Source organism: Rhododendron vialii, chromosome 7a (genome assembly GCF_030253575.1).
Source record: "Rhododendron vialii isolate Sample 1 chromosome 7a, ASM3025357v1".
In the NCBI taxonomy this organism is placed as follows: Eukaryota; Viridiplantae; Streptophyta; class Magnoliopsida; order Ericales; family Ericaceae; genus Rhododendron; species Rhododendron vialii.
This window is the reverse complement of record NC_080563.1, coordinates 34,352,659-34,378,013: the sequence shown is the minus strand read 5'-3', so window position 1 is coordinate 34,378,013 and position 25,355 is coordinate 34,352,659. Positions and strand designations below refer to the sequence as shown.

Here is a 25,355-nt window from a genome sequence, read left to right as displayed (position 1 = left end):
CTTAGTTCGCCTCTATGAATCCAAAAGTAATATTTTTCGATGTCTGTTAAAAGCTGATTTTTTATAGAGCCCCCCCATAAAATAATATTCCAACTTGCCTTAAGCCTAAGAGTATAATTTGTTCAGCCAAGAGTATAATTTACTCTAGAAAACCAAAGGTGAACATAATTTTCCTTGATTCTGCTGACTGGCTCATGCCTTCTGCACTCTAGTGTAATTGATAAGTATGGCTTTGCTTAGTCTTGTTTTCTGCATTCCTGATTTCCAGGTGGTTCTCACAAGCTTCATTGTGTGTATACTTCCTGGATTTAAGCAAAAGGCTGGCTGAAAATACGAAGTCAGAATACAAATAACCATCTGTAGGGGTGGTAGATACCAACAAAGGCATTTGTCAAACAGTTCGAGATGCCATATTGCAAAAGTTACAGAAAATGAAAATTCCATTCCGCCCCTGGTATCAAAACCTGGCGCCTCCAGCCAGCACCCTGATTTTAAAGATCATATTCCATGTCCAAATAACACGCTTAAATGCGAAGTTCTTTTTCCTTTCCATTGAACAGGGGGACGGCTTTTCTCTTCTTGATTTCACCTACTAGCCTCTTAACATAAGAAATGTATCCATCAACATCAAATTTTCTCTTGCAGCCTGCATAGTTCATGTAGCGTATTTTGCCAAACACCAGGCGTTCTCGCCAACCCTAAAAGGGCATTCAAGAAAGGACTCAATACAATTGTTGAGAATCCAAAAACCTAAGGAGGGTTGTTATGGCCCTTTAGTCAGAGCAAAACATGGCAATATGGTTATCTATCCAAAACAAACATCAGTTATCAGAACCAAATGATGCAATCCAAACCTGATCATGCACACCGCAAATCGACCACATGCAACCAACATATCCACTTGGATCCCTCCCGTCTATTTCATACTGTATGCAAAGTAATTTGATGGGAATCAGAGATGAATACGTTAATGTAGTACATAAAGAAGCTCTAGTTTAATTACCTTGTCATTAAGATATATTGATATTGCAAGGGCCTCTTCGGGCCCACTTGTCCATTCAAGAATCTTTTTTGCCCAGTACATCCTGCTTACATTTCTAACTTTGTTAATTCGAAAGAAACGATAAAAATAATAAGTTCCAAAAGACAAACTGAACAAGTATTAGCCGACAGTTGTATTAATTGGGTCTGCACTTCGGTATATATATGATGTGTAACAATTTTATTTCCACCATCCTTCATTGGTGACGGGTCAAAGTGGCAAGTAAACTACTTGGTTAAGCATAATGTATCCCAATTTAAGCATCACATCATCCAAATGAATTTCCACCAAAACCCGACTATTTTGACAAAAGCCAGTGCCAAATTTATGGCTTATGTAGCAACTCAAGACACGAAAAACCAATCAAGCAGAGGCATGTGTCAAATGACATCTCAGTAGGAACATTAATATATGGGATGGAGGAAAAAAAAAAGGTTTGAAATGTGGACCAAACACAATACTAAAGTGTGAAAATATGAAGTATCCAACTCTGTAAAAGAAAACGTAAAAGGTATCCAAGAAGATCAAACTATTCATGCTGATCAGGATCTTTCTAAGTAATAAAAAAGGATAACTCAGAAGTTACTACGAGAAAAACTACTATGGCCATGTTTCTTATCCAGATACTCTTTCTGAAATGAGGAAAAGTTGCATTGCCTCTAATTCAAACCAATGTTTTCAAAGGACATTCTTGGCTCGCCTTGAGGCAAGACATAGCAAAAAAAACCATGAGCATTGATTTTTGGGCAGAGAACTACAAAAGCGTTCACCCGTTGATTGGAGGCATACACATGTACGCTTTTCATGCCTTTTTCACCCAGATGATAGAGGCGAATGCATTAGAAGAGTTGGTTCATTATATGTGTATGGGGCAAAGATGAAGGGTTTGTGTATTTGTAAGGCGACTTGGAATACTGTTAAACATTGGACCCTATGTTACATGGATCCTTCATTTTGGCTCAAGTACCTGTGTCGATGTATCCGGCACCCATATCCTCTAATTGTTAAGATACTTATAGGAAAGGAATATCAAATTAGCTAGAAAAACGATATTTCTTAGTATTTCACATAGACAGGAAATAGGGAAATAGCAAAAACATAATTTTCTTAATCCTTTCTTGTTTAAATATATTTGTAAACATAGTTTACGGTACATAATCTGAGAAAATTAGACAATATATAATACAAACAAGAGTTCAGGACGTATCCCCGTACCAAAGTTGGGGACACATATCCACGTATCCTAAGATTTAAGTTTAGGAAGGTTTGACGCTTGGACTTGCACCCATACCCGATACTCGCACCCGAGTCCATGTAACATAGATTGGACCTATCAATGCATTATGTCTCTATGCCTTAACATGCTTTTTGTGAATTTTATACACTTTTTTTTTGTGCAGCACATTTGCATGGCGCTAACACCATCCCCCTCTTTTCATGTTATTTTGAACAAAATTCTATGCCGTTGAGGTGCCTTGCCTCATGAGAGATCAACAGCTTCGCCTTGCCCTTTTGCCTCTGAAAACTTTGACTCAAACATACAAGAAGCTGAATATAAGAGTCTATTAACAGTATAACAAAATGGAATTCTGAGACCGTTAACATGTAGTTCAAATGTCTGAAAATGCTAGAGGGAAGATACTTGCCTCATAAAGCCATGCATCTTTCCACAATGAACCATCTCCAACTGAGAAGCATTCCATAGCTGAAAAATGCATCAAGAGAGCCTTAATCATTGTATAGCAGCATGCATCTACAAACTACTATACATATTAGTAAGAAAAACCAAATGCGGGAAAAGCTAATCTACTAGCATACACGGGATCCACGAATAATATAGTTAGCTTACAGGATCAGCAGTTTGTGCCTTCTCCAATTGCCCTCTCCTATATGTCAAAAAATGATAAAACTCTTAACATTATCAGTCAGCATATGGAATCTGCCCAAACGACAGAAACCTATCCGTGAAATAAATTATGGCTACAAAATCAAGGAGTTTACTCACGTGTAAATATGTTCTCGCTTATCAGAGGCATGGTCCATCAAGGTTTTACGTGCCCATTCCCATGCTCCTTTTAAAGAATCATACTGAGGCTGGTAAAAACAAAAGTTATCCGCAAGTTCCCTTCGGACGATCAGCTCCTCCAAGAATACATCAACCGCCTTCATAATGGTAGAAACAAAAGGAAAAGTCAAGGTCCACCAGTCCATTAACAACAAACACTTTACAACTGCTTGGTTGCACAAGAGCTCATATGCATACATATCTTGAAAACTGACTTGGAAAGGGAGGGTGTCTGAGAGCTTATACACATACAGGCAAACCCATACTTGCTGACATGGAACATCAGGATCTTAACAATATACAAGATTGGAAGATACATATATAAGCATTCAAAATGCATTATGCAGCTAACAGGGAGAGCCAAAAGCATTATAATAGATCAAGTTCAAGAAGGTATTGAAATTGCATATATGCAGGACAAGTCACTCATCATAATAAAAGGAACAAAATCAATGAAAGAGTTAATTGAACAAATATAACCTAATCTATAGATCAAGTTCTGGAAAAAGTCAAACCAAATTGGTGAAGCTACACCATTAAATACAAGCTTTGAGACCACAAACCTGAGGGCAAAGCGTCCTGACTCTACGTGCCTCTGTAGCACACCGCTGCGCTGATATCTGCCCAAAATGCAAATACGGAGAGAGACCAGAAAGAGCTTTAGGTTTCAAAGGGTTATTCCTGTCCGAAGAGTAGCCCTTTAATCTCTTTGTCAAGAATCCATTTCTATTTCCCATCAAGACTTCCATTGCTGCATCTTCACCTGGTTCGCACCACTCAAGTTCAGGAACTTCTGCTCCTTTCCTAATCGTATATCAATGTGATTTACTTGTATTAGAATGACATCTTCTTCAATTCAACCAAAAAAAAGTGACATTTAAATAAGGAGATTTAATTAAGATCTAACCTTATGACTGCTGTAATGAGGTTCTCCCAATCTACCACATGATTTGTGCTAGCCCACTTTTTAATTGGTGGCCCCAGCTTAGGAAAATCAATCATGTACTCAGGAAGCAATTTATTAATCTTACCCCTAATAGTCCTAGCACTGTACTCCAATTTCTCGGATGCTACCCAAAGAGGTACTACATTGTGAGCATCAACTTCATGAACTGACACTGAATCACTCACCCTTTTGCAGATTTCCTCCTTCCAACATTTAACTTCTCGTAATGGCGAGAAGTCACTAACCAAGAGTGAAGCACCACATTCTTCGATAAAATTGGGAATCGTCTCTATAGCTTCTCCCTAAATATACCATCCCCAAAACAATAAGCTCCAAAACATAATAATTCATCTGTGCACCAAAATAACGTGCCCGTAGGTTTTCCTATATTTGAGACCCAAGAAAACAAGCGACCATTTAATTAAACAACAGTGAATTCAAATGAATGCTACTTATAAGACATCATTCGGTAGACAAGGAAATGATGCAGGAAAATCAAATCATATTGAGACCCAATAAAAGTTTCAACGGTTTAACAAAACAAAAGCAAATGCAACATATAGGACATCTTTGGGGATGTTATTCTCTCAAGTCCAAATAATAGCAATATCAAACATGTAAATGAAAATGCAAGACCCAATAAACCATCTTTCAACAATAGCATCTTTGGGGATGTTATTCTCTCAAGTCCAAACGATAATTTTTAAAAGCTAAGGTTCTGTTAGGATAAGTGTGGATTTCAAACCAAGAGATTTGATATTATTTGTTGACAGGAATAATTCAAATCTGTGGTTGGTAGCTTACATGTGAATCTCAACATTGGGTTTAAGGAAATTTCACATAAGAGTGAATTGAAATGCGGAGTTTATACAAGGATCCCTGCAAAATACACATATTTTCTGCTTGTAATCCATCACAAGCCACCTATAACTAAAACGTCCCATATTTTTGCTGAAGTTGAACATAAAATCGTTTCAAAATATAGAATCCACATCCATCAAAGACAAGATGTCTAGTTTGTTTCCTTTTCCTTCACTTACTTACATAGCCACCCAACAGAGCTCAACATTCAAAACGTTCATCACATCATCACATCTCCTCTGTTTCCCCATGTACTCCCACAAACACAGATAGCATTTCACCGTGATGTCCTTAGTCTCTTAAAATTCTTCAATAGACTATGCGTTCGCACCCTCAATCCTTACTCTAAAATCGTGCCGTCAATCTTCGCCATTCTCCGGTCTCACGAATTTCAGCTGTTTCGGATGTTATTATTACAAGCATGCGCGCTAAAAAGTGACAGAGTAGGCGATGTCTATGTCGAAAGTTATTATACGGAGACACACATGTACATTAATACATATATACACATGGAGAGAGCTTAGAGCATTGCCTGAAACAAGAAGAATGGAATGTGAAGAGTGTCTTGGATACAGGTATGGAGTTGCTGGAGACCCCTCAACATGAACCCTAATTGTCTGGCCTTGGCACCCAAGAACTGATCAAAAAGATTGAATACCACAGCTACGGGGACATTGGCCTTGTTCGCCTCATCGACGGCGTGAATCAACGCCCAGTTGTCCCTCACCCGTTGATCTCTAAACATCCAGTACACCACCGGTCCCGCCGCACCTCGATGACCCAACGGTCGAGACCCTTTCTTCAGAACCCTAATCCTGCCCGGTTGGACGGTAGTGTTGGATTGCGCCATTGACGACAAGGATCTGGCCACTAACGTGCGCGGGGAGAGAAGAGCGTGAGCCAGGAGGTGGGGTTGTTAGTTAAGGTTTGCTGGAGTGGGGAGAACAACAGCTGGTTTTGGGCGTTAACCTAGTAGTAGAGAAATGAAGGTCGATTGATGGAAGGTCCATAGATGTAGGCTTTGAGGAGAGAGAGAGAGAGAGAGAGGGAGGGAGGGAAAGAATACAGTTAAAGCTGTGGTTTTAAATTGCACACGTAGACGGAACATTGGCTGCTCAGATTTTCTAGTAGGAGTATTGTTTTTTACGCATTTGAGTACATTTTCACAAATAATCCACGAGGGAAGCAAAGGTTCGGGCGTTTGAGTTTCTAACTAATCCCCTGCTTTATTTGTCTGTTTTTAATTATTTTTTTTTCAAATTTTTTAGTTTTGCTTCATTTTTTTTTTAAATTATTGATTTTTCTTGACATATAAAATTGATGAAGTTAAAAATTAGTTGTCATTTTTATTTATTTTTTGTCTTTATTCAAAAAATTATTATAAGTTTCTACCATAGTTTTTAAAATTTTCAATTTCTCTTGAGGAAACAAATCAATCATCCGCATAGCTTTGACAAAACTAACAAATGTGAAAAATATTTGAAAACATACAATTTTTTTTTTCTTTTCTTTGCCAAAATAGGCCTTGTCTCTCCAAATTACTACGTATTCTTTTGATGATTTGATCTAAAATATAACCTAGGCTTTATTTGATACTAATTGTTATAGGTATGATGAATTGGTAATGAGAAGAGAATAATAATTTTTATGTTTCTTTTGCACTGAATTAAGAGATAGGATTACTGTTTTTCATCTTCTTCTTTTGTACAAAGAGAGAAGAGGAAGAAGAAAATGAATACATTAATGTCTCCTTATCTCTATCTCTCCTGTTTTTTTTTAATGTATTGATCGTGAATACGTTGTGCTTCTTCTGATTGAGAATTGAGAAACAAAAAAAGACAAGCAGGTAAACTCGTTACCTGATAGAGGCGGGATCGGGGAAAATTTTCATTATCCGATCGGGTTTCAAGGCGGGGTTGGGGGAGTGCGAGAATTTTAGGATCGGGGTATATCAAAGCCCGTCTCGCCCCGTTGCCATTCCTAGATACATACAGGGTTAAATAAGAATAGGATTTGGACTGAAAGAAGTACAACTAAGGGAACTAATTTGTGTCATGGATCAAATACTAGGGTTTTACATGTAATTGTGGAAATACACATCTCCGAATCTCTACGGGGTTTTAGCGCTTCAGGTTAAAAAAGAAGGGTTTTGTATGCGATCAGAATCAGCAGCAGCCCAAAATCTCCAACCGAACAGGTCCTCTCTCTCTTCTTCTTCTTCTTCTTCTTCTTCTTCGTCGTCGTCGTCTTCTTCTTCCAGCTTCCTCCACCATGTTTGGCCACCATGGAAGCTCTAGAGAGAGAAGCTTATACCCATTCATAGAACCGATGCCCTCGTCCGTATCTTAATTAGCGATTCAATCAAAAATAAGAAAAGAAGAGGGTATGTTATGTTATGCTGTGTTGTGTATTGGATGTAGTTTACGACCCAAAAATGTCCCAAAGCCCAAAATTATTTGGGCAACCGTTCTTGTATGCTCTATTATTACTATGTGATGGTTAGGAAAACGACAGAGAAATGTAAGTACTATTTGTTCTTGTTCCTCTTCAGGGGGGTAACCCAAACAAGAAAATTGAATTTGTGAGGAACACCATTTTCGTTCCTATAAACTGAAAGTTTGTTAGCTCCTCTCGTCCTCTGCTTGTATTGGAGCAAAATTGTTTATGAAATAAAAGGAGCCTCTTCCCTGAGAATGTTCTTCTGAAAAATGGAAGCTTTTTGATAATGTGATTGAAATCGAAAATGTTAGTGTTCATAGGATAATGTAAAGGTTCTACAACATTTGTATCAATGCTTGTGTACTTTTCAAATTATATTCCTGGAATTGCTGGTGAATGCAACTTATGTCATTAGGCCATTGCATGACCTCACCAAGTCTTTTTGTAATTCCCTCCGGGCCAAGTGTACCATACGTGTTTCCTTTTCCTTTGCCATTTCATTCCATTTTGCATCATGCCTGACATGCTTTTGCGAATTGTTTCCCTTTTTTTGTATCTGTATTTTCTCTTTCTCCTGTTAAACTTGATTGTATTAGCTGGAGACGCTATTAATGTACAAAACCGTATTACTTTAATTCACGTGGTCGGTTGCCTATCTTTTGGGGGATAAACTTGGCTGGATTTTATGGCGTATCTGCATCTGTCAACACTTTCTTAACTGCATATGTGTATTATGTTTGTTATTTAGTCTTATGGTATAAAGTCGTGCTTCCTTGTGTCGAGTTCTCAAATGTTTGAACCTACTATGTTCCTCCAGATCCAACAATAATGGTAAAATGTGTTCTTTATTTCGTTGTATATTTCGTATGGGAATTTTCTTAAAAGGACCTGGTGTTTGGTTAGGAAAGGATACCATGAAGAATGATGAGGTGGAGAATCCTGATGTGGAAGTTTCTGAATCAGAAGACGAAGATGTGAAGTTGACAGAACCTTCGAAAACCTCCATATACAACGCAGATGGTCTCCTAGATAAACTTGATGACATCAGGTGGCCTCAGAATGTGGAATGGATACACAAGCTTTCCCTTGACATCAATCAAGAGCAAAAGGTGGACGTGAATGATGACCTAGCACGTGAGCTTGCCTTTTACACCCAGGCACTGGAAGGCACAAGACAAGCCTTTGTGAAGTTCCAATCGATGCAGCTTCCTTTTCTCAGGCCACCCGACTATTACGCTGAGATGGTGAAAAGTGATTCTCACATGGTGAAAGTCAAGGGCAGGCTTTTGGCGGAGAAGAGAAAGATGGAAGAGGCAGACGAGAGAAGGAAGGCTAGAGAGTCCAAGAAAATAGCTAAAGAGGTTCAGGCTCAGAAGCTGAAAGAGAGGGCCAAGAATAAAAAGGATGAGATAGAGTCTGTCAAGAAATGGAGGAAGCAGAGGCAACAGAGTGGGTTTGCTAGAGGTGACAAAGATGGTGATATGGGTTTGAGCTTTGAAGATGGGAAATCGTTTGAGAAGTCTAATAAAAAGAGGCCGGGGGTGGCTCCTTTTGATCGCACTGGTGGGAAGGGAGGCAGAGGTGGTGCTGGCAAGGGGAAGGGAGGAGGAGCGGCAGGCGGAAAGAGGAAGGGTAGGGATGTCAAGGACTCCAAGTTCGGGTTTGGAGGAAGGAAAGGTATGGAGAAGCAAAATACTGCTGAGACTACGAATGATTTTCGAAGCTTCAACCAAGGTGGGTCCTCCGGAAATAAAAAAAGGAAGCGGTAATCCATTCATTTTCATTTTGTTCTGTGATGTGCCTTTTTGTTATTTATGTTTGCTTGGAACTTTTAAGATATGTACGTTCTATGGCATTGAGCTTTATTGGATTTCTAGGAGCATTTCTTCCAGTACTCTGGCGTGTTAAGGCCATTTGTCAATTAGTTGATATTTTCTCTCAACCTTGAACTTACCGTGCCCATTGACAAGCCAAATGCCGTTGATTTGAGATATCTTGGATTTGTTTGTTTACTACTGTACTTGTTGCCTCCATTCTTATGCAAAATATTTACTGAAAAAGTCTCATTGTTTGAAGCATGATGGCCACCAAGTTTCTCCACCTTTATTGAATTTTGAAGTTAATGTTGTTCATTTGTTTGGCATTGTGGTGGTGTTTTTTTTTTGTTTTTGGGTCTGAAATCAAAAGTTATGGTTGAGGTCCACGGGTAATAGTTTTTGTTGCAATAGTTAAGTGCCTTTTTCTTCTGAATATAAATGATCTGTGGTCTTAAAAGGAGGGGCACTAGGCTAAAGATGCAAGCTGATGGAGTTTTAACTTAGTAGATCTAGCAATAAGAATCTTAGCTCTGTAGCTGAAACTGTGGCCCTTATTCAGCAAGTTAGATCCTCGATTCATTTAGCTTCTGTGTATTTGGGTGCGGAGGAAACTACTGATTCCAAAACTGTACCACATGAAGAAAGAAATTGGGTTGTTTCTTGGACTTAAAGTGCAGCAACTTAATCCATGTGGGTGCATGTAGTGACTGACGGAGTTTGGCTCAAGGATTGCAGGCGTGCAGGTTGGGTTGTTTGAACGGCTGAAGGTGTGCTTAACGAAGAATGATCATGGTCTTTTGGCATCATCCACATTCCACATTACACGCAGTCTTTGTGTTTGGGCGCTTTAGTGTGGTGTTTCGATAACGATTTTCTCCTCGTTAATGTATCTACAGAGTCCGTGACTCTCGTTTGGGATTTGCAAAAGCGCCGTGTGTCGGAGTGTCTGCTTTTGTCTTTATTTGCTGATATCATGCTACTAAAGTAAATTGTGCAATGTTCACCAATAGTAAATTGTGCAATGTTCATATTGGTGAGGTGGACCGTGCAGGCTCATGCTCTTGCAGTGAGGCTTTTTGGTATTTTCGGTTAGTGGCTAATGATATATGTACAATGCTTGAGTTTCAAAGGACCCGGGATCCTGTATTGTAGGATACTTTTAATAAATGTGGACCATTAAAAATACTTTTGGAAAGTTTGGATCGTGCATTGCACTCTGGTGGTGCACCCCATCTCTGGTTGCCGTCTTGATGCTCAATTTTTGGTTATTTGCGACATTGTTAAGTGAACAAATTGCGGCCGTGACTTTATTTGGCAGCCGCGTAATCGATCTGTCAGATTGAATGTTTTGCTGTTTTCTATGACTGATCCTCCTTCCTGTCTCCAGTTCACTTATTTTCTGCTTTCCTCATCTAATTATCACTTAACCATCAATATTTCGGAAATTAATTTGAAATATACAGAAACAGTAATTCGAATAAATAAGGGCCAATCTTTAATTGGTGCGGAAGTGGTGCTTAATACCTACGTGATTCGCACTCTTAGCTCCTGAACTTAGAATCGATAACAATTTCTTGGTTTCTCTAATCAAGCGAACAACTCCATAACAAGTGAGCCACAAAGGGTACTTCCAAATTGATGCAATGGGCATAGCCGATCAGACACGCCGCAATGGGTGTCTCGAATGATGGAAGCAAACCCATAGGCCAAACTCGCGATTAAAGCCCGAAGTCAATTATGATTATGCTGCAAAGAGTACTGAATTTTAGGAACAAAGGGTTTTTTTTTTTTTTTTTTTTGTCTCTGTATAAGTTAATGTGGGGTCCTAAACCCTAATGTGAAATGGGCATGAAGAAATGGAGGGGTGAAGGAACATAACCAAAAAAGGTTTGGAGAAGAATTCTGCTTAGCCAACAAGGTAGAAATAAAGTCAGCAGGGAATATCAATCTCTCCCCACACCACAAGGAAGTATAACTTGAGCTTTTTCCATAGGGACAAAAAGGCCAAAAAGGCACATGTTAAAGAGTAAAGGAAAACAAAACCGGCCCTTTCCTTTTACAACAAACAATCCCCAATTACTAAACTCCTCCACAGTTCCATTTGTTTTTTCACTCATAAAAGCCCACCAAATCACATGGTTCTTTTCCATTTCATGTCCCCATCACGAGCCTGGAATTTGCCAATGGCATTGCCTAGTTTTCTTCTTGTTTTCATTCTCTTGCCTTCCATTCAAGTCCTCTCCCACCCAACATTTCCAAACAGCCAAAACCAAGCCATGAACCCCATGATTCTCCAAACTTGTGACAAGATCGAAAACCAAACGTTCTGTCTCTCCAGAATCCAAACCATGCTCGAAAACTCGGACGACGGTAACCCCACCTCGGTCCTGAAAGCCGCGCTGGAGGCCACACTGGCCGAGGCAAGGCAGGCCATTGCGATGGTCACGAAATTCAACAGCTTGTCGGTCAGCCTCCGCGAGCAAGTCGCCATTCAGGACTGCAAGGAGCTCCTGGACTTCTCGGTGTCCGAATTGGCCCTGTCCTTGGCCGAGATGAACAAGATCCGAGCTGTCGGCCCAAAAGACCCACGTTCACAAGGGAACTTGAAGGCGTGGCTGAGCGCCGCGCTCAGCAACCAGGACACGTGCCTGGAAGGGTTCGAAGGCACGGACAGGCGCGTGGAGAGATTTATCAGGGGAAGCCTAACAGAAGTAACACAACTCATTGGTAATGTCTTGATCTTATACAGTCAATTACATACTTTACCCTTCAAGCCACCAAGAAACAACACTGGAAACCAAGAGAGCTCGGATTTTCCCAAATGGATGACTGAGGGGGATAAAGATCTCCTTGTTTCTAGTCCCAACGGGATGCACGTGGACGCGATTGTGGCGTTGGATGGGACCGGGCACTACCGGTCGATTACGCAGGCGGTTTACGAAGCGCCGAGTTATAGTAACAGAAGGTATGTGATTTATATCAAGAAGGGAGTGTATAGGGAGAACATTGATATGAAGAAGAAGAAGAGTTTTATCATGTTTGTTGGGGATGGAATTGGTGAAACTGTGGTGACAGGGGACAGAAATTTCATGCAAGGTTGGACCACGTTCAGGACAGCTACGGTTGGTAAGTACCTAATTATTATACTTCATTCCCTTTCACTTTTTTGTTTTGTTTTGTTAGTATTGATTGAAATTGAAAATTGCACTACCCAAGTATAGTTATGACTTTCCAAGCATAATGAGGGTCCGTTTGTTTGACAAGACTAATAGTAAAGAAATATGTAACCTTGTAGAATATTCTTACACATCAAATTAAGGGTAGTGGAATAAATAATATCACATTCTTGATTATATGTTCATTTTCTCTTTTTCTATGTGGTGGTGGTGGTGTTGTAGCTGTTTCTGGGAAGGGATTCATAGCAAGGGACATGACATTCCGAAACACGGCCAGACCCGAAAACCACCAGGCCGTCGCGCTCCGTGTCGACTCCGACCAATCGGCCTTCTACCGTTGTAGCATGGAAGGGCACCAGGACACGCTCTACATCCACTCTCTCCGCCAATTCTACCGCGAATGCTCCATCTACGGCACCATAGACTTCATATTCGGAAATGGCGCGGCGGTCCTCCAAAGTTGCAAGATTTACACATTACCCCCTCTCCCACTCCAAAAGGTCACAATCACAGCCCAAGGCAGAAAAGATCCTCACCAGAGCACTGGGTTCTCAATCCAAGACAGCTATGTATACGCGACCCAGCCCACTTACTTGGGCCGGCCCTGGAAACAGTATTCCAGGACCGTTTTTATGAACACTTTCATGACTGGGCAGGTCCAGCCCAGAGGATGGCTAGAGTGGTATGGGGACTTTGCTCTTGGCACATTGTGGTATGGTGAGTATAGGAACTATGGCCCGGGTGCGTCGCTTTCCGGGCGGGTCAAGTGGCCAGGTTACCATATGATCCCAGATGCTTCCACGGCGAGTTTCTTCACCGTCAGGCAGTTCATTGACGGGTTGTCGTGGTTGCCCGCCACCGGTATCAAGTTCTCGGCTGGATTAAGCAATTAGGTTGATGTTTTATGTCTAATGGTTTAATGAAATTTAAGTGATTATAGAAAGATGATGCATAGACTGAAAAGAGTTAAGAAAGCCCAATTTGAAGATAGACTAGTACTATAGATTGTGTCACAAGAATCACAACTATTCTTTGCAGTTTAGTGAAGGCAGCTGACCAATCAATAATACTCCAGCAAGATTCTTTGTACCAATCTGCACCCTTCATTTATTTTATCTCACTTTATTTTTCAATATTGGCATGTAGGAAATGATATTTGATGGAATGCGTAAAGGAACAATGCTCATAAGCTATATTTCTTGTATCTAGAGGACATCGCGGGGGGGGGGGGGGGGGGGGGGGGGGGGGGTGGGAAACACTGAAGCAACAAACTAGTGCCGCTCCTACTTAATTACTACTTTTTCTTTCTTTATGATTGACGACGTGTCTGAGTCCGACTAAGCTCTGACCACTTGAGCTGCAGTAGACACCGGGAAGGCACAAATCATAATGAAAGTGTGTGCTTAACGAATATATGACAAAATAGAGTGATAAAATCATTTCAGTGATTAAATTTGTTTTCGTCGGTATATGCATTGACAAAATATGTGGGTTGTTGGTGTGTTATTCCTCAAACGGAAGAATATATATTGTGCAAATAACTTGATGTACCTTTACCAAAAAAAAATTTCTTTACCAAAAAAAAAAAAAAAAAAATCTTGATGTATAAAATTGGGGAACTGATTTTCAATCCTTAATGCACAGGTACTCTTTTTTTCCGCCATCTTAATTGATCTGAATTTATATTTCTCCTGTATAAATACAGAGAATTAAGGATTAATGAATAAATTTGATTTAATTTTGTGTTCTAAAGATTTTTTAAAAAGTGCCCTGGATAAAAAGAGGGTGCAAATAAATAGTAGTATTTCCAAAAAAATGTCATGCATGGGTGGCTGCCCCCTTAATGTAATACGTCCGGACAAAAAGATAATGCATGTGGGCTTATAGATATACTCCCTTCGTTTCCTTTTTAAGTGTCCTGTTTCGTAATTTCAATTTATTAAGATGACATCATCATTACACATTTCATATCAACTTTTATCTCTATTTTTCTTACTTATCATTTACGGAGACATCATTATTATACTTTTACTCACTAACTTTTCAAAATGGAATCTACTTTTAGAGGCAAAATAGAAAATGCACAAATTTTTATTTATTAACTTTACAAAATGGACATTTATTAAGGGACAACCTAAAATGAAATACTGAATTTTAAAAAAAGAACGGAGGAAATATATTAAATGGCTCCGAAAACGATGGTTCCGAACTGTAAAATTTTGCATGTGTATTGTTTGATCAGTTCAATTTTATATTGTTTTTTGGCTTTCGTGAGAGAGGGTGGGAAGAGCATGAAAGGTACTCCAGAATTTTGCTCTCTTCTCGTTATAAAACGACCAATTTGGTCATTTACCAAATCTCAATTGTGCTTCAGTGCACACTCCCACAGCATAAGTCCATCCCACGGCTAGTGAGATCCACTTTGGATCTCACAAAAATACAAAAAAATATTCATAAATTTTAAAATATTTTTTATTGGACTCTGTAAATTTTTTTTTAATATTTTCTGAATTCGCTCCTACAAATTCATAAAACATACATACCGATCAATATTCGTTGGAGCTGTTTTACAGGGCTCCATAAAATATTATTTTAAAATTTATAAATATTAATGTGATTCGTTTGGTGTATCCCTAGCTCTAATCTAAGCATTTCCTTAATTTAACTTTTTCTTGTTTGACCAATTTTAATAATCTTCCCCTCTCCGACCAGTCCGTGTTTAACTTGCAATACCGATACGGTAGGATTCTTGTGACGAATCCCATGACAGCGTGATGGATAAATATTTTTTTCCCAACCAAGTCAGCTATGGTCAAATCTGAACATTTTCGGGCGTGTAGGTTCCCCTTATGTTGCTCACCCTTTTTCCCTAGCAAAAGGGTGCTAGCTCTGTACATTTTCGGAAGAAAAGAAAATTATGTATGAGGTTAAGCTTTTTGAAGACAAGATTTGAGGAAAACAAATCATGATGAGAAGGTTAGAGACGTAAATTTCACAACTTTTTTTTTATTTAAATTAAACCCATAAAAAATGCAACAAAAAAAGACTATAGCTCTAACAGTAGTTAAGGTTGGCACACCTTCCTTTTGCACATCATATTTTTGTGGATTTACCGCGGCAAAATTCAGGCAAGCTGTAACAAACACTGAGGCCCTGTTCTTCCTAAATTTTTGTTTCGGCACTAATTTCGTGTTTTTGTGAATTTACTTAAATTCACGTTAAACTTATTGAATTGACCATTCGTCTCGACTAGAGGAATCTAAAAAAAATAAAAAATATGACCAAAAACAAAAAGGTTCACTAAAGACGGAAATTACCGAAGAACAGTCTTTTTTTTGTCTTTAGTTTCATCCTATATGGATTTTTTTCAACATTGATCCACATTTTCATACTTTTACGATTTTTCATGGCGAGACGGATGCTTAATCTTAAAAATTATAATTAAAATTCAACCATTCAGAGAGTCTCGTGAGGCGTATACTACTGAACTAATAACATTAGAGACTACGTAGGATTACTTACTATAAGCGAGCTCTAACACCACATCTTTTGAGTAAAATCAACTGATCTTACCAACTGATTGTGTCATATATAATTTTAACACAAGCTAATAAGAAAACTGTTACAATAAAGGTCCAATTTTTGATAACTTCGGTGTCCAATTTTATGCACACCTTAACTAATTCTGAAGTAGCAAAATTACGAAAATGGGTCCAGTTACAAACTCCAAATGGAACATCTTAAAGGGTTCATAGTTTAATCCGGACTTGGTGCCCATCATGGCCATTTACTAATTTGCATGCCAGCTCCCAAACATGTTGGAGTAACCAAAATCAATTTCTTACACCCTGTTTGGCGGCAAAAAAAACTAAATATAATCAAAGCGTTTACCGTTCAAAGAAGTTGACTTCGCCCCGTTCTGCTTTCTTTCTAAACATTTTTTTTTTCAAAAAGAAGATAATTTCAAACTCAAATATAACAAAAATGAAAAATAATATTTCAAATTTTTTTGCACCGTTTAAAAGATTTCAATGAGATCTATCAAATAAGATCCATATTGATAAAAAAAATTATTTACGTAAACACATAATTTTTGAGCTTGAAATTACTTTTATTTTCTAAAAATTCATTTTTTAAGAAATCCGAACGGGCCTTCACCTTTTGTTAACTCATCATATCACTTTGTGCACATAAATTACGGCCAGAGTTCCTTTGTGCCTTATTTCCCTCCACCCATGTAATAAGTGAATTGCAACCGCTGGACAGTGTTTAAAGATTCTCCTTCCAAGAATTGCAACCGCATGATAGTGTTTAAAGATTTTCCTTTCAAGAGTTTCACACGATCCCCCGATTACGATCCTGTAAAGGCTAGAGATCCTTTGTACCTATTTTCAAGTGCACCCATCTGCACTTTTCCCCAACCGGTGGGAAGAATTTATCCTCGTAAATATAAGCTTCGCCACACCACATTTAATTGTGCAAAAGCCTAGTTTTAAAAAACATGGCTTCCAATTCCATGGATTTCACTCTCACCATTTTCTCCTCCTTTCTCATCACACTCCATTTCTCTTCTCCCTCCATTGCATCTTCCCAACGCGCCATTTGCTATCCCACCCCTTTCCCTTCCTTCTGCGAATCACAATCGCCGACCAACTACAACCACTCCGCCACCGTGTGCGACTACGGCCGGTTTTTCATCCGCCGTTCCCTCGAGACAACTCAAAACTTCATCTCTCTCGTCAACGCGTACCTCGGAAACCCGTACGCGTTGTTCCAGACCGACATCCGCGCACTGGGAGACTGCGGCTCTCTCCTCGACTTGAACGTGGATTTCTTGTCCGCCACGATTCAAAACACCGATTCCACCGATTACCTTCAAAGTTCCCAAGCAGAGGACATGCACACGTTGCTAAGTGCTGTTTTGACCAACCACCAAACGTGTTCGGACGGGATTCAATCGTCGGCTAGTTCGAGCATCCAAAGCGCGCTTCTAGGCCCGTTTGAAAACGGAACCATGCTATACAGCGTGTCTCTGGCGCTTTACAAGCAAGGTTGGGTCCCCGGCACGTCGAAAGGCCGGTGGCTAACAGAGAGAAATCCCCCGTTTTCCGCGATTGGTTCAGGCCGAAAGGCTGATGATCGCTCGCACCTGAAAATCCCGAGACGAAGCGAAGGAAACATTCGCGAGGCGACATCGATGAGGGGAAGGAAACTTCTCCAGCTTGGCGGGGGATATGTCCATGTGAACCAAATGGCGGTTGTGAGACAAGACGGGACCGGGGATTTCAGCACCATCGGGGACGCGGTGGCGGCCGCGCCAAACGGCACGGATGCCGGAGGCGGCTACTACGTGATTTACGTGGTGGCCGGAGTTTATCAAGAGTACGTTTCCGTTGGAAGCAGCCAGACGTACGTGATGATGATTGGGGATGGCATTGGCCAGACTGTTATCACTGGGAGTAGAAACGTTGCGGACGGATGGACCACGTTCAATTGTGCTACATTCGGTAAGCTGACTTTTACTCGCTAGCATTGGATTCACTTCCAAGTCCAAAATCTTCAAAAACATAATAAATAAATAAATAAAACTTATTATTATTATTATTATTATTTTTTTTTGTTAGACTTCCTGTGGCTAATACTTAAAAAAGTTCACAACTTGATCAAATTCAATAATACAGTTATTCACGTGAAATTATACAATAGTTCCGGAGCACCAAGTGTGCATTTTATTCATATGAAATTATGCAGTAGTCTTAGAGCTCCGTCACGTGGTGTTTCAGACCATTTTACAATCACACATTCTCATGGGGTTCATGACTGAGTATATGAACCTCATATAAATTTGTGGTTCTAAATTGGTCTGGAGCATCACGTGACGGTGGTTCAGGACAACTGAATAGTTACTTTGTATTCATAGTCACACTATGTGACGAGAATCTCAAAATACAGTGATATCCCAAAACACAATCGCGCAAGCAGAAGTATATTGGAGATTTTGCATTTGTCTAGATATCTCTTTCTACTTATTACCCAAAAAAATATTTCTCCGTAACATAAACAAAATACTATTTAATAATCCACTGTCACGATAAAACAAGCTCTAAAATCTCCCCAAATTCTGTATTGTTGTCTTTTTGGTCCTCTTTTCTGATTTTTTTTCCAACTTTATTTTGTATTTGTACACTTTTCTTATTCTTCATATCAAGATGAACGATTAATCCCACGGAATACGATAAACTAACAAAAAAATTTACAGTAGTAAATCTGATCAAAAGTACCAACTGTCTTTAAGAAAAATTACTAGTATTAACTAGTTTACAAAAACTCACCCAGGGTCTGTTTGGAATCCAGAGAAAGGAAAGTAAATGAGAAGAAAATGGGAGGAAAAATTTACTATTCATTGCATTTGACATTCTTATTTCTTCGCTCTATATCATCAAACCAAACAATGGAAAGAAATTTTTTTTAATTTTTCTTTCGTTTCCTTTTCTTTCCATAAGTTCCGAACAGAGCCTAAATCTTGTATAAATACTTTGATTGCAGCTGTGGTTGGAACAGGATTTGTAGCAGTGGGCATAACGATCCAGAACACAGCAGGAGCAGCAAAATACCAAGCAGTAGCACTCCGAAACGGAGCCGATTTATCGACATTCTACAGCTGCAGCTTCGAAGGCTACCAGGACACCCTGTACACGCACTCCCTCAGGCAATTCTACAAGGAATGCGACATTTACGGCACTGTAGATTTCATCTTTGGAAACGCCGCGGTTGTTTTCCAAAACTGCAGCATCTATCCGCGGCTTCCAATGGCTGGCCAGTACAACACCATCACCGCGCAAGGCAGGACCGATGTGAATCAGAACACGGGCACTTCGATGCAGAATTGTAATATCGCCGCGGCACCCGACTTGGCTTCGAGCAGTGGCACGGTCCAGACGTTTTTGGGCCGGCCCTGGAAGGAGTATTCGAGGACGGTTTATATGTACTCTTTCATGGACAGTTTGATCGATCCAGCCGGTTGGAGTGTTTGGTCTGGCGATTACGCTCTCGATACATTGTTCTATGCAGAGTGTGATAATTACGGACCGGGGTCGGGCACGACGTCCAGGGTTAAATGGCCCGGTTATCATCTGATGGACCCGACAGATGCGTCTAATTTCACTGCTTCAAACTTCGTAGCGGGAGATGGGTGGTTGCCGTTCACCGGAGTCCCTTACACTGGGGGTTTAATGTGATTAACCGAGAGAAACTTATTCACGGATATCACGGAGGATCCGAGAGTGATATCCGTGAATAAGTTCTACATGGCTCCGCACAATCTCGCCCGTCCAGTCATGCAATTAATGGTTGATATTGCTTTTTAATTTTGACCAGTAAAAAAGGTCAAAATTGGTTCTCAATCCAGACAGTCCAAAAACACTTTGGACATTGATTTTCAATTCGGATTGTCCAAAAACACTTTGGACGTGCCCGTTGGGCCTGAGTTTACGGAAAGCACCGTAAAGAAGTTATTCTCGTGATTAACGTCTACAAGAAAATATGGCATTAATGGCATTTTTTTTACCGGCATCTGTTAAAATGCCACAAATACTAGTTATTCACGGCATTAATAGTAATGCCGGAAAATATTATCTTTAAACGGCATTAGTTATAAAATGTCAGTAAAAATTACTCAAAAACGGCATTATTGTAGAAAATGCTGTTTTTAGTTTTGTTATGGGTGGCAATATTACCACGAAAACCGATGCAGCTCATAAATCAGAGATCAAACTTTAAAACAAAGTTCAAACTTAAAAATACGACTAATGAAGCCAGACCACTGCAAACAAAAATCCCCCAAATTAAAACCTCAAAAACGGAAGCCCCCAAAACGGAAAAACTTGGTGATCGATCTCTTTGCAAACAAAAATCCCCATCTTCACTGGTCTTTGCATGATATCTCACGGTTCTAACCATCGTAGGTACACTATTTCGTCTTGATCGAACAAATCTGCGATTGGGTTAGATCTGCGTCTGGGTTTTGAACTTCGCATCCCCTCTCTCTATTTAGAGTTTTGAGTTTACAACATTTCTTTATTTGTTCACCTTTGAACCTTGTATCCCGTCTCTCTGTTTAGGGTTTTAGAATTGCCTGCTTATATTTCCAAAATTGATGTACTGCTTGTGTTATATTTCTGCCATTAGACTGCGGGATTTGCTAAACTGTTGGTTTTGATTTTGTGTATAGCTATTGTAGTTGATGGCCGGTACAAGAAACTTTATTTATTTATTTTTGCCGAAATTGGTGGAGACCATCTCGATTTTGTGTATAGATAGATGTGGGTCTTTCAAAGACGCATATAAATTGTTTGTTGAAATGCATGTTAAGAGAGTGAACACAGTGGCCATATGGTTGAAGTTTTGTTAGTATAATAATCCATTTTTAGGAGCAAAATTTTCGTTTAGCATGACTTTGTTATTAGGAAAAAAAAATGGTTCAGGACCATCCATTCCCAAGTCCTTAGACCTCGAGGTTTTCGTGCCCTAAACCCATGTTTGTAGGGAAAAATTTAGTTCAATTAACAGTAAAAATACCACCTCTACTTATTACATATTCCCGGAATGACTACATGACTACCTAAAGAAAATATGAATAGTCGAGGACTCGAGGTGGATTGGTGCTTCCTAGCTAGTTTATGCCTATGATATAAGTAGGCAATGCACATTGTGGTGTAGGTGCCTCTACTGCTATGGGTGAGTCTTCGTTCATTTTGTTTGTATGGACAATGAAATTGTTTAATAGTTGTCTTGGTATCAACAAAGGGCAATGTCGTTCCCGGTCGATATTCGTGTGTGCTTGATTCCAGGCTTGGTGCCTCGTGTAGAATTACTCTTGTATCGTCCTTGGGACTGGGATCAGAATAGCAATCCCTGTCCTATGCCCCTGGACCTTGCCTTTGAAAGCCTGCCATCGAGCTTCCCTTTTGTCTACTCCGATATGTTAAATTCATTAAGATTTTGGTTCTGCGTAGCGCGCTTTTTTCGGGTGAGGGAAAGCAGACCTTGCCCCAAACATGAGACCTATTGAGTGGTCTTATTCTGAGGGATTTAAATATCTCCGATCAACTTTCAAAGACATGATCACAATTGAGCTTTTTTGTTTCCTTTTGTGATACTTTGGGTGTCACAACACCGGACTTCATTAATGTTAGTAGTATTTCAATCTTTTTTCATTTTCAATCTCAGTAGGTTCCGCCATCAATTTCTTTATCGTGACCATCAAATTAAATTTGGGAGTCCTTTATATTGCAACGGAAAATTTAATATTGTATCTTAAGTTAATATTGGAGGTCCTGCAAAGCTTGACTTATATATATATATATATATATATATATATATATATATATATATATATATATATATATATATATATATATACACTAACAAATAAAGCTATTTGTATGCATGCTGCCGGGCAAACATGTAGGAATTTAAAAACATAAATAAAAATTTTTTATCGGCAAAGAAAGTATAATACTCTTTTCATTTGAGTTTAGAGGCGGTTTTCCGCCAGCACCCTCCATGGGCCTCCTTTGCGCATTTTTTTGAGTAATTCAAATCGTGCATCTTGTAGGGCCTGTAAAATAATGTATCCATGCAAAAAATCAGCTTATCCGGACATTAATAGATATGTCAAAAGTTGAGTTTTAGATGAAAAAATAGACGGTTTGGATCTGTCAACTATATTTTAAGTTAAACTGTCCACAGCCGTTCATTTTTTCATCTAAAAACTCAACTTTTGACATACTTATCGATGTCCAAACAAACTGATTTTTTTTGCGTAGATACATTATTTTATATGCTCTAAAAGATGCATGATTTGAATTACCCAAAAAAATACGCGAGGGGAGCCCACAGGACCGGCGGAAAACCACCCTTTTCTGGCTCATCCGGACAAAATTTACACTCCTTTCATTAATAAAAAATGAAATGGAGTATTAGATGAGAGAGAAGAAAACGAAAAACAAGTAAACAACCCAAAGAAAAACATCAACCGTGGTTGGTTAACTACCAAACCACCAAAAACAGTCAAAATTTTATGCCCAGCGATTGACTTTTCCGGGCAATGCATATGCCACCTTTGACTGCAAAATGGAAATAATTAAAGATGTACGAACAGAATGTAAAAAATTCGTCTCAGTCTATTACGTGAATTTCATAAACCGATAAATCCGCCTTTTAGTTTCTTAAGGTGTCAAGACCATTTTTAAAAGTTCATAGTAGATCCACTCTTTAGAATAGGGTAAGGTACTTTAGAGTTTAGTACGTAACTTTTATAAGATTTTAATGTGCACTTTTCTATTATAAAGTATTAGTGATTTAGGCACTTTCAAAGAGTATTTTAGGGTTTAAGTTAAGCTTGTGGACTTGCAAAATGTTAAATTGGACTTGTGGGCTTATGAAATCTCTAAAGTGGCTTGATTCAAAGCCTAAACCGGTACCGCACAGATCTCACCCATCTACCGTTAGCGCAGTTATGGTCCTTATGGATATGTTACCGGCCACCTTTAGCATAAATTTCTGTCGTCACGTTTATTTTTTTGGTTGTATTGGAAAATAAGTCGTCCTAGAACTAAACCTATAAAAGTGTGCGCGCAGTGATTATGAGGAATTTTTGGTTTCCGAGTACCATGCGTGGCGGTTATCTGTTGGCGATCAGGATTGTCTAAACGTATTTTGGACGGTCGAGATTTATTCCCTCTCTTCCCCATCATTCAACCACTCTCTCTTCTCTTTTTCTTTCTCTAAAACCCGGACCATCCAACACACGTTTGGACGTTTAGGGTCGCTGACGGTATGTGATACCCAATTGGCACCCGAAAACTTCTGATTCGAAGCCTGGACTGCTCACATGGCGTTTCGAAATAGACGTACGTAAGGGATAGAACACTACGTACTAGGAGCATTCAATGGTGTATTAATTCACGTCCCAGATCATATATACCAAGCATTGTACGCATGCTGAGTCACAATGGGTGCATTAATAAAACAGTAATGCTACATGTACAATCGTTGTATCGGTTGTGCAATTAATTCTAGCCGTCCAGATTAAAAATAATATATTAGCGATTTATGACCGGTCATAAATGAAATGAATCCTGACCATTAATTACAACAATGGACGGTCAGAGATTGATCCTGTAAAGAGTTTTGCACAACGGTATGGGTACAACATTTGGTGGACACCAAACATACATCGTGTTGTGTGGGACCTTCATGATGCAAGTCCAACACAAATGATCGAAGCCGCTAAATTTTGTTTAGAACATTTATTCATGGATTCCTGTAAAAACTCATTTCATCTGGATATTCGCAAGGACTTGATCGATTCTTCAACATACATGTCCTAAATTATTTGTACAACTACAAGTTGGCTAGGAAAATTTTCCCTGTTGTATCGAAAAAAGTGCACTCTCATTAAATTCCAAAAACTTAAGGGTATTTTTGGAAATTCAAAACTCTTTTAGTGTAATTATTATGTTTCTTTAATAAGTTGGAACTCCAAGATTAGATAAACTAACTGGGACGAACAGAGGTGTCATTCCGCTTTCTTTTTAAATCTTCTTTTTTATTTTTAAACCTTCTTTTTAAAAAAAGAATGTAATTTCAACCTCAAATATAATGAAAATAAAAAATAATTTTACAATTTTTTTTGCACCGTTTAAAAGATTTTAATAAAATCTATCAAACAAGATTTATATTGGTAGAAAAATTATTTGCGTAAACACATGATTTTTGAGCTTAAAATTATCTTTTTTTTAAAAAGTTTCTTTTTAAAGAAATTGGAACGGTGTCAGAGTAGTAAACATCCAATTAATGATTGGTTATATAATTAGATTGATTGGTTATATTTAGATTCATTAAATACCGTAGGCCCAACCCAATCTCAACCTCTTCCCAATCAATGCTCAACCATCCCTATTTATTTTCGTCAATCCAAAGAATAATATTAATTATTGGGTTTTTCTCTCTATCTCAATTTCTAGGAATGCTTGGTCCAGTTTGTTCGACGGCCGGCGAATGCTGTAGCGGATAAATTGTTTAGGCTTAGTTGTGGTATGCGAGGATCTAGTTTGAAGGCTTGAGAAATTAGATCTCTTAATTGGTTATTGAGTTTTTTTAAAGTGAGATAATTATCATTTTTTGATGTCTATGTTCTCTCTTTATTTATAACAGCTTCTATAGTGTTGGGGTGCACATCACGGGATTATGTTAACGCAAGTACATCGAATTAATGAACGGACTTCACTTAAGCCCACTCTTATTAATGTTACGTTTTTCACGCCGATCACTTAGTCTTTCAATGCATTATACTACTTCAAAAATATTGTCAATTAGTCCATAACCATCACAAATTAGAGTATACAACCATAATAAAAATAGTTAAAATGTTAAGTTCCAACCCATGCGGATGCAGTCATAGAGTATGCATGTCGAAGTAACGAAGGTTATTGGGGATGATGGTTGTGATTATTGAGGAAACAAAATTTTATCGACTATTTTGCCCCTACAAAAGGGTAATGTGAGGCGCACGGGGCCTTTAATTGCTAAAAAAGTTCACCACTGTTTTTTAATTTATTGGACCAAGTACGTTGACATAGATCTAAATATTACAGTTTAAAAATGAGGCAATCGAAACTGAAGGGACCAAATTAAGACTAGGAGAAAACTATAGGGACCATTATTGTTATTTACTCTTTACTTTGGAGCATTTTTTTTTCTTGCCTTGTATTCTAATAATATTAAGCAGAAAGTCTACACACACATACAATCTGTGCACAGATTGTGCACAGATTTTGTTGTGGGGCTCATCACGGGTTTCACACAAATCATCCGAACCGTTCATTAAATGTAAAATATTTTTTTAAGAGTCTCCGTAAAAAATAATCTCAATCCGATACCTATAGATATTCGATCCAATCGTATAACTTTTCATTATTCGAAAATCTGAATGAAAAGTTAGATG

The 25,355-nt window shown here is 38.8% G+C and overlaps 4 protein-coding genes across 5 annotated transcripts; 3 read left to right on the top strand and 1 right to left on the bottom strand.

Annotated features, from left to right (window-relative positions):
- Positions 1-287: 287 nt before the first annotated feature.
- LOC131334878 (deoxyribodipyrimidine photo-lyase) lies at positions 288-5,966 on the bottom strand. Its single transcript, XM_058370180.1, has 9 exons — positions 5,447-5,966; positions 4,015-4,355; positions 3,671-3,911; positions 3,048-3,205; positions 2,892-2,928; positions 2,689-2,747; positions 1,004-1,085; positions 855-926; positions 288-698 (listed from the first exon to the last, which is right to left on the bottom strand). The coding sequence occupies exons 1-9, from the start codon at positions 5,762-5,764 to the stop codon at positions 525-527; spliced, it is 1,482 nt and encodes a 493-aa protein (XP_058226163.1). The 5' UTR covers positions 5,765-5,966; the 3' UTR covers positions 288-524.
- Positions 5,967-6,962: 996 nt separating this feature from the next.
- LOC131334039 (probable rRNA-processing protein EBP2 homolog) lies at positions 6,963-9,368 on the top strand. 2 transcript variants are annotated; one of them, XM_058368908.1, is made up of 2 exons: positions 6,963-7,111; positions 8,257-9,368. In XM_058368908.1, exon 2 carries the CDS (start codon positions 8,268-8,270, stop codon positions 9,120-9,122), a length of 855 nt encoding a protein of 284 aa, XP_058224891.1. In that variant the 5' UTR covers positions 6,963-7,111; positions 8,257-8,267; the 3' UTR covers positions 9,123-9,368. The 2 variants fall into 2 exon arrangements, with proteins under 2 accessions (XP_058224891.1, XP_058224892.1); XM_058368909.1 differs by having other exon boundaries at positions 6,965-7,111; positions 8,262-9,368.
- A 1,774-nt stretch (positions 9,369-11,142) lies between these two features.
- On the top strand, positions 11,143-13,439 carry LOC131332852 (putative pectinesterase/pectinesterase inhibitor 22). Its single transcript, XM_058367161.1, has 2 exons — positions 11,143-12,296; positions 12,569-13,439. Exons 1-2 carry the CDS (start codon positions 11,306-11,308, stop codon positions 13,237-13,239), a joined length of 1,662 nt encoding a protein of 553 aa, XP_058223144.1. The 5' UTR covers positions 11,143-11,305; the 3' UTR covers positions 13,240-13,439.
- Positions 13,440-16,849: 3,410 nt separating this feature from the next.
- Positions 16,850-19,584, top strand: LOC131333339 (pectinesterase-like). Its single transcript, XM_058367804.1, has 2 exons — positions 16,850-17,853; positions 18,893-19,584. The coding sequence occupies exons 1-2, from the start codon at positions 16,863-16,865 to the stop codon at positions 19,582-19,584; spliced, it is 1,683 nt and encodes a 560-aa protein (XP_058223787.1). The 5' UTR covers positions 16,850-16,862.
- Positions 19,585-25,355: the final 5,771 nt, after the last annotated feature.

Excerpts from the sequence above, each read along its gene's own strand:
- LOC131334878 (XM_058370180.1), bottom strand. The coding sequence starts at position 5,764 with ATGGCGCAATCCAACACTACCGTCCAACCGGGCAGGATTAGGGTTCTG. Across the intron at positions 4,356-5,446 it reads TTCCATTCTTCTTGTTTCAG|GGAGAAGCTATAGAGACGAT; the intron begins GCAATGCTCTAA and ends TGGTATATTTAG. Across the intron at positions 3,912-4,014 it reads CTCATTACAGCAGTCATAAG|GAAAGGAGCAGAAGTTCCTG; the intron begins GTTAGATCTTAA and ends ATATACGATTAG.
- LOC131332852 (XM_058367161.1), top strand. The coding sequence starts at position 11,306 with ATGGTTCTTTTCCATTTCATGTCCCCATCACGAGCCTGGAATTTGCCA. Across the intron at positions 12,297-12,568 it reads GTTCAGGACAGCTACGGTTG|CTGTTTCTGGGAAGGGATTC; the intron begins GTAAGTACCTAA and ends GTGGTGTTGTAG.
- LOC131333339 (XM_058367804.1), top strand. The coding sequence starts at position 16,863 with ATGGATTTCACTCTCACCATTTTCTCCTCCTTTCTCATCACACTCCAT. Across the intron at positions 17,854-18,892 it reads GTTCAATTGTGCTACATTCG|CTGTGGTTGGAACAGGATTT; the intron begins GTAAGCTGACTT and ends CTTTGATTGCAG.
- LOC131334039 (XM_058368908.1), top strand. The coding sequence starts at position 8,268 with ATGAAGAATGATGAGGTGGAGAATCCTGATGTGGAAGTTTCTGAATCA.